Source organism: Dermochelys coriacea, chromosome 3 (genome assembly GCF_009764565.3).
Source record: "Dermochelys coriacea isolate rDerCor1 chromosome 3, rDerCor1.pri.v4, whole genome shotgun sequence".
NCBI lineage: Eukaryota > Metazoa > Chordata > Testudines > Dermochelyidae > Dermochelys > Dermochelys coriacea.
In genome coordinates this window covers 102,435,136-102,447,772 of record NC_050070.1, presented here as the reverse complement: position 1 = coordinate 102,447,772, position 12,637 = coordinate 102,435,136, and the positions used below count along the sequence as shown (strand labels likewise).

The 12,637-nt window shown below is 39.1% G+C and overlaps 1 protein-coding gene across 1 annotated transcript; it reads left to right on the top strand.

Annotated features, from left to right (window-relative positions):
• The first annotated feature begins 7,301 nt into the window (after positions 1-7,301).
• Positions 7,302-8,385, top strand: LOC119853358 (trace amine-associated receptor 7a-like). Its single transcript, XM_038396335.2, is given in 2 exon segments — positions 7,302-7,713; positions 7,716-8,385. Coding segments are annotated over 2 exon segments (1,023 nt in total). The 3' UTR covers positions 8,327-8,385.
• The last annotated feature ends 4,252 nt before the right edge of the window (positions 8,386-12,637 follow it).

The window sequence follows — 12,637 nt, the reverse complement described above, 5'->3', positions numbered from 1 at the left end:
GTTACAAGCTTTTGAAAATCCCAGTTCACGCATATTCAGTAGAGACTTGTTAGTTTGGCAGTTAACTTCCGAAGATTCCATCTGTACTGGGCTATTTGCTGACCAGACTTCATTTGTGACTTTCCCAAAGAATGATCGAGCATGCTCCAGCTTAGTGCTACAAGGGCTCAGAAGCACTTCCCCAGAAATTGTTCCTCACAGCAGCCAGTGGCAGCTGTGGTACAAGACCCAGGAACTGAGAGCAGGGAAACTTTCTTTCATGTATTCTCAATGGTCCCCATGCTGGTGCCTAGACAGCAAAGAGGAGAAGTGGGAAGGAAGGTACCTGACTAGAGAAGAAGATTATATTCCTGCCTCTACCATATCCAAAAGTTTGGTGTAAGTGCCCAATATAACATCGGAACTCTGAACCACAGAGTTCTGATGTTATATTGGGCACTTACATCAAACTTTTCACAACTTTAACTGTGTGGTGTCTCTTTTCTGGGTGCCCAACTTGAGAGACTCAAGTCTGATTTGCAGTTGTGCTAATAAAACACAACAGTGGTTGTCTTCAATGAGAGCTCTGGTCTGAACAAATAAAGTGCTATACTTTCTCTACAAACTCAGGACACAGGCATGCCAAATAGAATACAGACTGGAGTAGTCAAAGATAGATAAGCAGGGTTTTGTGCACATTATCAATAAAATGAATTTATCATATAGGCACCATTTATGCCAAACACTATACTTTAAGCCTTTCTCCCAATCTGAGCAAAATGTGTATAGGACAGCAAAAGGCCAATGAACCACTTCTGTTCTCAAAATAGGGTATAAAGTGGCCTTTAAATAGTACATGGGCCTTATATGCTAGCCTTCTGTACAGAGGGTTATTTCACCAGCTCAGAAGAAAATACTTTCATTATTTTTGTTTCTCCCTGCTGTTAAAAATATATATTTGAGATCACATTTCCTATCCAAATTAACAGACTTCACAAACTAACATTATGTATGAAATGTGACTAAAATACACTAGTTCCTATGTGAGTGACCATGCTTGCTTAACTGCCTGTAAGTTTTTGGCATTCCAATTACTGGTCCCAGTTTTTATCTGTTTTGTAACAATTCGCTCATGGTTTTTGTCAGAGTGGACAAACAATATGAATTTCAGTACTGTTATACTGAGGAAAAGAGAAAGGAGTGTAAACTCTAGCAAGTCAGGTGTAAAATTATAATTAATCAGGCCAAAAAGAATTTGAAGAGCAACTAGCAAAAGACACAAAAACTAACCACAATTTTTCCTAAGTACATCAGAAGCAGGAAGCATTCCAAACAATCAGTGGTGCCGCTGGACGATCAAGGTAGTAAAGGAGCACTCTGGGAAGATGAGGCCATTGCGGAGAAGCTACATGAATTCTTTGCATCAGTTTTCACTGTGGAGGATGTGAGGGAGATTCCCATACTGGAGCCATTCTTTTTAGGTGACAAATGTGAGGAATTCTCCCAGATTGAGGTGTCAATAGAGGAGGTTTTGGAACAAATTGATAAATTAAACCGTAATAAGTTGCCAGGACCAGACGGTATTCACCCAAGAATTCTGAAGGAACACAAATATGAAATTGCAAAGCTACTAACTGTAGCATGTAACCTATCATTTAAATCAGCGTCTGTACCAGATAACTGGAGGATAGCTAACGTGATGCCAATTTTTTAAAAAGGCTCCAGAGGCAATCCTGGCAATTAAAGGCCTGTAAGCCTAACTTCAATACCAGGCAAATTGGTTGAAACTATAATAAAGAACAAAATTATCAGACGTATAGATGACCACGATTTTCTGGGGAAGAGTCAACATGGCTTTTGTAAAGGGAAATCATGCCTCACCAATCTATTAGAATTCTTTGAGGGGGATCAGCAAACATGTCAACAAGTTGATCCATTGAATATAGTGTACTTGGATGTTCAGAAAGCCTTTGACAAGGTCCCACACTAAAGGCTCTTAAGCAAAATAAGCATTCATGGTATAAAAGGGAAAGTCCTCTCTTGTATAAGTAAATGGTTAAAAGACAGGAAACAAAAGGTAAGAATAAATGGTCAGTTTTCACAATGGACAGAGGTAAGTAATGGGGTCCCCCAAAGATCTGTATTGGAATCAGTGGTATTCACCATATTCATAAATTATCTGGAAAAAGAGTTCAACAGTGAGGTGGCAAAGTTTGCAGATAATACAAAATTACTCAAGATAGTTAAGTCCAAAGCTGACTGTGAAGACATATAAAGGAATCTCACAGCACTGGGTAACTGAGCAAGAAAATGGCAGATTAAATTCAGAGTTGATAAATGCAAAGTAATGCACATTGGAAAACAATCCCAACAGTACATATAAAATGATGGGTCTATATTAGCTGTTACCAGCCAAGAAAGAGATCTTGGAGTCATCCTGGATAGTTCTCTGAGAACATCTGCTCAATGTGCAGCAGCAGTCAAAAAATCTAACAGAATGCTAGGAACCATTAGGAAAGGGATCAATAATAATAGAAAATATCATAATAGCACTATATAAATCTATGGTACACCCACATCTTGAATAATGTGTGCAGTTCTAGTCACCCCATCTCAAAAAAGATATATTAGAATTGGAAAATGTAGAGAGAAGGGCAACAAAAATGATTAGGTATATGGAACAGCTTCCATATGAGGAATGATTGAAAAGAGTGGGACCATTCAGTTTAGAAAGGAGACAACTAAGGGGGGATATGATAGAAGTCTTTAAAATCATAACCAGTGTGGAAAAAGTGAATAGGAACATGTTATTTATTCCTTCATATAACACAAGAACCAGGGGTTACCTTAAAAATTAATAGGTAGCTGGTTTAAAACAAACAAAAGAAAGTACTTCTTCACAAAACGCATAGTCAACCTGTGGAACTTCTTCTCAGAGAATGTTGTAAAGGTCAAAAGTATAATATGTTAAAAAAAGAACTAAAGTTCATGGAGGATAGGTCCATCAATGGCTATTAGCCAAGATGGTCAGGGATGCAACCCAATACTCTGGGTGTCCTTGAGCAGTTGACTACCAGAAGCTGGGACTAGAGAACAGAGGATGGATCACTCAATAAGTGCCCTGTTCTGCTCATACCCTCTGAAGCATCTGGCATCAGCTACTGTCAGAAGACAGGATACTGGGCTAGATGGACCATGGGTCTGACCCAGTATGGCCATTCTTATGTAGTTTACTAATGTAAAGGAAACTCGTGCAGTGGTGACATGAGTAGGTACAGATCCTAACTCGACCATTTTTTTTCTTTAACAATGTTTATTCTCAGCACATAAGGCTTTTGTTTGGACTTGTAACAGTTTGGAATGACTTTCCGAAATTCTGAGTTTTGTCTCAGTCATTTCAAACAAACCTATCCCTACCTGGAACACTGAAGCATAGGCCCCACACTTATAAATACATATGCATCTGAGTAATAACAATGAGGAGCATGGGCACAGGAACAGAAGAGGGCCTGGGCTTCACCTGCTGGTGGCCCAGCCTACTGTGAGGTGACCCAGCCACTGGCCTCCAGGTATTTTAAGCCCCTCAGAGTCTGAACATGGTCTAGTCACTGCCCCTGTCTTGGGGTGCTCTTGGGGTGCAGACTCTTGGGAAGCCATGGCAGCTGTCTGTTTAGCATCCCCTCCTGAGAACTGTGATCACATGGCCCAGTTGCCTAGCACTGGGGCTTTGTGCTGACTCTTCAGGTTCCTCTGTAGCTTAAAACAAACCCTCGCTCAGAACTCCACTCAAAAGCGTTGGCCTTATGAGTTACCTCCTTAAAGGGCCACATGGTAGGTATAGTATATAACACAAAAACACCTTTCACAGAATTCTAATACATTATTTCTCTTTATTTAAGCACAGAAAATACAGATTACAGATCATATAGAAAACAACAAACATCCTGAACACTGCCTCTCACTCTAGCTCATCCTTCCTTTGGAAGTCCTTAGGGGACCAGTATTCAGGTAGACAGAGTTCATCCCCCCACACACAACCCCTTCACAAGCTCTTGAAGTATGTTCCCTCATCCTGAGCTTGTGAAAATGGCCAACAAATCCCAAACAGAGCAGCTTCTGCCCTTTTATAACCTTCCAGTCCCTCAGACATGTGACTCCCTGGTCAGTCTTAACAGATGACCTTAGGGTCCTACCAAGTAACTTTTTTATCAGGTAATCTCTCCCCTGACAAACCAGTTCTCCAGGGTAGAAGCCAGTCTTTTCTCTAAGGTGTTTTCTTTTTGAATAGAAGACCATCCCTAGTTATTGACCCTCTATTATTAGGCTTTTGCCACTATACTTGTTGCAATTTCAGTCCATGTAGGTGAAAGGACAACAGAGAACACAAAAGGCTGCACCTTCAAAATGCAGTTTGCAGCATAGTAAGGATACATTCAGAAATCTCATCATCTCACACAGAATTCATAAATTTTACATGTTAGAGATACAATTTCCTGCAAAATCATTGAAAAACCTTACTGAATTAAGTTTAAGTATCTTTGGGATCCATTGTATTAAATTAACAGTTTATGTATAATTTTGGGCCAGGGTCATATGCAACCTCTCTAATTGGGAGATGTGATGATCAAAAGCCTGGATGATCAAAAGACTATGTTGGACAATGTGCATGACAAAAATGGACTTTGGGGACAATATGTGTGAAGTGAACTTCCTAGGATATACTGGAGAGGTGTATGCAAATTCCCCACCTCTGATTATGCAACAACCCAGCCTTTTGAAGCTATGCCCTGAGGAGTAAGCCATTGTCTGCTGATCACATATGATCAAGATCAAAGGCCAAAACTATATAAAGGAAAGACTGAACTATTCATGGTTGTTCTGGTTCTGAATTTGAGACCGTTATGAACTAGTAGGCACATAGAAACTAGTAGGCACCCCCTAGTTGTGGGTTTTGAAGGACTGATCCCAAGGATGGAGTTGGAGTGTCCTCTAGGAAGCTTTTTTAGCATGCATTACCTCTGGTAAACTTTCACTGTTTTTAATATGTTTTCTTGGTAATACTTCTACCTTAAAAATAAAGTGCTTGTTTATAAATACATGTGTGGTAACTTGTAACAGCTGGCATTTACAGCTGTTCAGAGCCTTCAGAGAGACAGCAAAGCACAGATGCTGGCCTATTTAGGCAGCCTGGCTTGCTGGGGATATCATAGTGTAAGCGGGGAAATGTGCAGCCTGGAAACACCCTGGTCAGGAGGAAGAGAGATGCAGGTCTCTTCCCAAACTAGGTGGTGGCTGAGGTACTGGGAGCCTAGTTCGGATGCCCTTGAGGAACCACAGAGATGGGATACAGGTTACAGTTGCCCTGGTGACAGTACAGACAATTCCCCAAATCATTACATGTTCTCAGGGAGATGATTGTGGCTTTCTGAGCCTGTGCCAATCCTGCTCCCTCAGCTGCTTTAAGTTATGCCACTTGAATAAGGTTTATAAGGGCGTGTCTACATATAAACTGCCACAGTGGCGCCCTGTAGCACTTCAGAGAAGATGCTACCTATGCCATCAGCATAGATAATCCACCTCCCGGAGAGGCAATAGCTAGGTTGATGAAAGAATTCTCCTATCGACCTACTGCTGTCCACACTGGGGGAGAGATCGCATTAACTGTGGTGGTCAGGGATGTGGTTTTTCATACTCCTGAGCGATGTAGTTATACCGACATAAATTCATAATATAGACCAGACCTAAGGGCCTGAACACCACTAAAGGATCGACCTGCATTTCTGAGGAACCTATAAGCCATGGAAAATATAGCTTTGGAATGGAAGCGCCATCTCAACCATACTTCTACACCTACTCAAACTCATTGAGGAAGAAAGGACCTAAATCATATATGGCCCACAGCTCCTTTGCCCTCATCAGCATGGCAGATGCACCGTTCCCCAGCATGTGACCTCCAGGGAAGACGAACCCTGCCATGTTCAGACCTTGCTCCATCAACTTTTCACGTGCAGAAAACCATGGGGCAGGGGAACATCTGGGGCAGGTCGGGGGTAGGCCAGAGGAGGGAGGGGGTATATTGGCACTCTGGCCTGTGTAGTTAGGGTAGTTCTGCACCCTGATTATTCAAAAGCCAGAAGGACCATAGAAGCCATATGAGCTAGAGTGCAATTTAGGGCTGCCCAAGTCTGCACTGGGAGCTGCATTGGAGCACAACAGACACATCGGGATGATACAAGCTGATTCAATCCTTGCTCCAGTCTTAGCACTGGAATGAGTTTGGCCTCGAGAGTAGTAGAAAAATGACCAAAATGAGAGAGAGGGAGAGAGAGAGAAAAACCCCACAGCAAGATTAATAAAGGTGGGACTGATTTTCGTTAACACACATACCATTACCTATGACCTCAGTTTCCTCCATCAATATTCCTGAAAAAGCAATTCAGTAATAATACTGAGATAACACCTGGTTGCTGTGGGAAGAGTTAAATTTGCATTCAAAAAATAAAGGAAGGATTTTATCACGAGACTTAGGTCAAACATATGCATGACAGTATATACGTGGTTAAAGGACTGTCTTGTGATGAATCAGTAAATTGCTTAATGTTGTTTTTTCAGACTCTACACATCTGTCAGTGCTTACACCCTTTACCAGAGGGATTTCACTTTATGGGATGATAAATAAATTTCCCTTGTGTTTTCTGTTTTTCCCCTCACCACACCCCCTTAGTTTTGAGAGGACAGTGTGCAAGTACTATGTCATTAACTTTGCTAAGACAACTAAGAGGATAAAGCACTACTGAAAACAAGCATCTCTTCCTGCCTTCTATTCACATTTTAATCCAGGGTTCTATCTGAAGAAAATCTTCTCAAAAGGTAAGGCATTAGGAGTCCCTCCAACTACTATGAGGTCAATGGGAGTTTTGCAATTGACTTAAACAGAAAGATCAGGCATCGAGGAAATTTAAATGAATAAATATGAATAGGTAAAAATAAATTCTATACTATAGCAGAGAAGAATATTTTCAATTATAAAATATTTTTGCTACTTGTTACATATTTCAAAATGCCATTGAAAACTGTAGTTACAACAGATATTTTGCTATGTTCTATTATTTACTTCCTAGTTACATACACATTTTTAGTCTACTGATGGACATAAATGCAACACTTTGGAATTATTGTACTCTCACTCATGTCAACTTTAATTCTATTTTTCAGAAAGATTTAAAAAGTGAAGAGCTTGACCGACCAGTGCCACATCACCACCATTGGTATACAAACACAAACACGAAAAAGTTCAGAGTAGTTAACAACAAAAGCACAACATGACTTCAGCGCTTCTTCAGAATGAAGAAACACAATATTGCTTTGAAAGTATTAATGGATCCAGCTATAAAACATCATGGTCTTCTGGAATCCGCATCACTTTGCGTGTTGTGCTTGGTTTTCTGACAATTCTTATACTAGGTGGAAACCTAATGGTAATGATTACAATTGCTTATTTCAAACAGCTTCACTCTCCTACAAATATTTTGCTCGTCTCCTTGGCACGTGCTGATTTGTGTTTGGGTTTGACTGTGCTGCCCTTCAGCAGTATAAGATCTGTCGAAACATGCTGGTATTTTGGGGAAACATTCTGTAGATTCCACAGTTCTTTTGAATTATCTTGTTGTTATTCATCAATATTTCACTTGTGTTTCATCTCTGTTGATTGCTACATTGCTGTTACTGATCCTTTAATTTACCTCTCAAGTTTACAGTGACAGTTTCAGGCATGTTCATAACTGTTGCCTGGACATTTTTGATAGCATTCAGTTTTTCTGTTGTCTTCACTGGAGCTAATGACAAAGGGATACAAGAGTTAGTAAATGCCCTCTCCTGTGTAGGGAGCTGTCAGATTCTCTTTAACAAAACATGGGTGGTTGTAACCTCTCTCCTTTATTTCATACCTTTTTTTACAACAATAGGACTTTACAGCAAGATCTTTGCTGTGGCTAAACGACAAGCTAGAATGATAGAGAGAAGCAACACCATCCAGTCGTCTGAAACTTACAGTTACAGAGTTAGCAAAAGAGAGAGGAAAGCTGCTAAAACCATTGGTATTGCTGTGATTGTTTTTGTGGTATTTTGGTTACCTTATTCTATAACTGTAATAACTGATGCTTTTTTTAGCTTCATAACACCACTCCTTCTCTTTGACATTGTGGTTTGGTTCACTTATTCCAACTCTGCCGTTAATCCTTTGATTTACTCTGTCTTTTATCCTTGGTTTCGAAACGCAATGATAGTGATTGTGAGTTGTAAAATGCTCCAGCTTGATTGTTCAACAATGAATTTATTTCCAAACTGAAAACCTGTCCAATCCTGCATACAGCTACTCCCTTCACATTTCACAGGCATTCCCCTCTTCATATAATCTGGCTGTGTATTTCTTTTTCTGAATAAAATATTGTCATCTTGATTTTATACTTTGTATACTTTATATCATTGTGAAAAACTGATTTATCACGATAACAAGACAATTTATTTACATATACTGTATTTAATTTAATTTAATACTAGATTATGGTACGAAACAATAATAGAGCAATGACCATTGGTTGGAATTGTGAAACTGAGAAGGTAAAAGAAAAGGAGTACTTGTGGCACCTTAGAGACTAACAAATTTATTTGAGCATAAGCTTTCGTGAGCTACAGCTCACTTCATTGAATGGCCCTCCAGAATTAAACAAAGGCAAAAAAAGAAAGATCAAAAATTAGTTTTTCAGTGAAATTCATCTCTGTTCGTTAGGAAGTACTAACAATACTGAGAAACAGAAATGATTTCCCATCCCTTTAAAACCTATATGACATCTTTTTTTTTTCCAAATAAATACTAATATTATACTATATAATTATACTTATATATTACTGTCAGCCTATGGGTGTTCAAATTCTTTACTAATGAATTAAGTCCCCTAACACGCGTATGTAATAGATATTATTATCCTTATTTAATGAATAAGAACATTGAATTTCAGAGGGAGATGGAAGTTTAACTCCCTTAGTCTCCTTTGCAAAACCTAACCAAAGATATCAGGGATCCAATCGTGTTACTTTTTAAATTGGTGGCAAAACTCCCTTGACTTTTAATGGGAGCAAGAATAAGCTGGAACTGACTCAACCATGTTGACACAGGAAATGTCCAGCTCTATGCCTTTACCACAAGACCAACCTTTCTCTCTGTGAAGTATTGAGTAGAAATAAGACTCTTTCATGTGCACAAGGGTTCCACACACAAGGGAGTAATAAAGTAAAAGTAATAAAAGAAACTAAAAGAACACAATAAACTAAGGTGAAATCCAGATACCAGTGAAGTCAAGGGTAAAACTCCCCTTGAGGTCAACAGGACCAAGATTTTACCCGTGCTGTTTTGAGAGAAAACTGTCCTTTCCATTACAGGAGAAAATCCAATCACAACAGTCTTCTGTGTCACAGCAACATTCTAAGGGCTTGTCTATACTTGAAAGTTATTTCGGTTTAAAGTAAGGTGTGAATTTAAAGTGCAATAGCTAGTTACTCTGCCTTATCAATTCCAGTTAATTTCCCATGTAGCCAAGCCCTAAGATATTTCACACTGGCAGCAAGAGATCTGGATTTCAAACACTGGCTACGGAAGCCAGGACAGGCCTGTTAGGAATGAGAAAGACTTGTTAATTTGCAATATTGTCGTATAATAACAGTAAAGTGCTTATTATCTGGTTTGCTAAATTGTAAGTGAAGTAGGAGCATGCCATTGACGTTACTGTAGTAGGCAAGTTATCTATGTATCACATGAACTAACTGGGATTTTGTAATAAAATCTAAAAGTTTAATTTACAAATTCCAAAAATAACTTTTTTTAATTCAACAAACAAAAGGATGGGCAAGGTGCAGAGGATGAAGGATACTTGTGCACAGACTTAAGAATGTAGTGTGGGATTTTTGAAAGCACCCAGCACTGGCCTAATTCTGCCCCTGTTGAATATTAAGTCGCACTCCAAATAGTAGGCAAAACACTATGGAGTATAAATTTGTTTAAGTGGTTTTGCAATACATGTAATTACTGTAGCTTGTAAACTGTGTGGGCCAGGGACCATCTTCCATCATATGTTTATACGGACCCTAGCACATTGAGGGCTGAGTTTTCATTAGGCACTACTTTAATACAAATAAATAAATAAATGCATATAATAATAAAATATTGTTATTCATTCTAATGAGCCACAATAATAAAAACTGCCTTGGAAACATCTTCTATACAATTTATCATTTCATGCATTTATCATTAGTTTTATTGTTAAAAACTGAAGATAAAAGAAGCGTAAATCAAAATGTTTAATATTAGAGGATAAAATACACAAGGCTCTTTATTCCATTTAAGCTCTATAAAGAAGGTGTTCAATAAGAATGTGTGCAGATGGCTGTGAACCATATGTACTACCTTATAGCTGGCAGGAGACTGTAGAATTGCGGGAGGTGCAAGGAGATGGGCCACACGCCTTTGTATGATACTGCAATGCTCGTGGGCCAATGGCAGCCCTCCTTGGAGAAGAGGGCTGCGACTGATCAATCCTAAGACCTGTAACAGGCACTCAACAGAGTTTTATACTGCAAAATGTTCAGTGAAACTTTACATGACCAGCCTGCATAGCAGGGTCTGATCAGTTCAAAAGCACATTAGTCTCTTTCCAGTTCACTTTCAGAACACCGAACATTGTATGGAATACTCATTCTCTTTTCAGGCGCGGGAAAAGACACATCTCTTTGTGAAGCCTTTTCCAAAATAAGGAGGAATACAGAACAGCCGGGGGTCTGAATTTCAGAGTTGCTGAGTACCCATACATTCCATTAACTTCAAAAAGAATTTTGGGGACCAATACCTCTGAAAAATCAATCCTCCCTCCTTGTTTTTCCTCTCATTCCCCTTAGTTTTCCTCTGCCTAATATGGGCACATGAAACATAATTTTGCCTCAAGAGGAGTAGAGAAGATGGTTCAGAATATGATGGTTACTTAACCCTGAACTGAGCACCCTAATGTTAGAAGGATGGAAGCTCTAGAAATAAATAGATGAGACAGTCTGAGAGATAATATTGCACAGAAGCATTTCTTTTTCCCCTCTTTTGGGGCAATTTGGTCTGTTTTGTGATTTCTCTCTCTTCCCATCCTGTAACATCCTTGTGGCAACAGCAATAATTGCTTACAAGGAATAATATTAGGTAAATATTTAATATATTTTTATCTTTCTTGTAATGTAAAATAGCTGCTGAAGACAAGGAAAAGAAGCCAGTACCATGTGCCCACCGGGAAGATCTGCATGGACCACAGTTTGGGAACCCCTGCTTTCATACGCATTACACACTACCATCAGAAGACATGAAATGTAGACAGAGTTGTCCATATGCTGTGAATCAAAGTAAACTGTCGCCCAGGTTCAAGACAAAGTGTCTTCTCTGAAAAGGACATTTTTGATCACAAATACAAATGCAAAACAAAATACTGGTAGGTTGATTCTGTTGTCAGCTGAGTCTCTGTCAATCAGGAGAAACTGTACTGAAATCAGTAGAGTTATATTGGTGTAATACCAATGTGAGATCAAAATCAAGCCCAAGATCTTCAGTTAACGGAGGAGAGCAGGATAACATCACTGTTGATCCATCTATTGGGTTATCCTGAATATTTCAACTGTAAGAAAAAGAAAACAATACAAATGCAGCATTAAAATAATTGCTAATCAAAATGAAATATTAAACCCACAGTCACTATGCATACACAATTTGTGTAGTGGATGATAGCACGCATAAATGGGAGGGCCATTTGTATTATCTTTATGTAAAAAAATATCAAAAATCACCTATCCTTGCTCAATAGAATTCCAAATAGCTGGCATAAAGACCTCACCTAAGCCCTGCCAGTCTACTTTGTTCCACTTCTGGGATGACTCCTCTCTGGCATGCTTTAATAACTATGACTAAACACTATCAAATTGTTTAAATTAATTGAAGAGAGGGCACTAGTCAAAGAGCTAGAAGAGTGATGTGGAATGAGTATTGATATCAGAACTTCAGCTAATATTTTTTCATTTGTTTGGGTTTTTCTTCTTCTAAGTTTTTGAACTTCTTCTTAGTATGATGGTATTGTGGTAGCACCTAAGGGCTCCAAGCAGGGATCAAGGACTCCTCAGTGCTAGGCACAAACACATAACAAAAAACAGTCTCTGCCCTGAAGAGCTCACAGGTTAAGTAACATCTATGTCACTCTGTCGTATTTACATAAGCAAAACATATAGGTGGAAGGGTTTTTCTTATTTTTCTTTTTTATATATAGCAGATATTGGACTCTAACTTCAGACTGTGAATGAACACTTTAAATATTCTAAAAATTAAAAAGGCAGTGATAAGAATATTACGGTCATTGATATCCTCACTAGGAAACAATAATACATGTGGACAGGCTCCTCTACCTGCTTTCAGCTGAGATCTATAATATTGGCAATTGTCATTTGGAGGGGAAAGGAGTTGAATCTTCTCCGCCTGTTCTCCTGGGGTTTGGATCTGCTTGGAAGTGTCTCTAAAATAGCTGTGGACTGGCTCTTCTCTTCTTCTCCTGGGCATTAGAGCCATTAGGAGCTCTTTAATGAC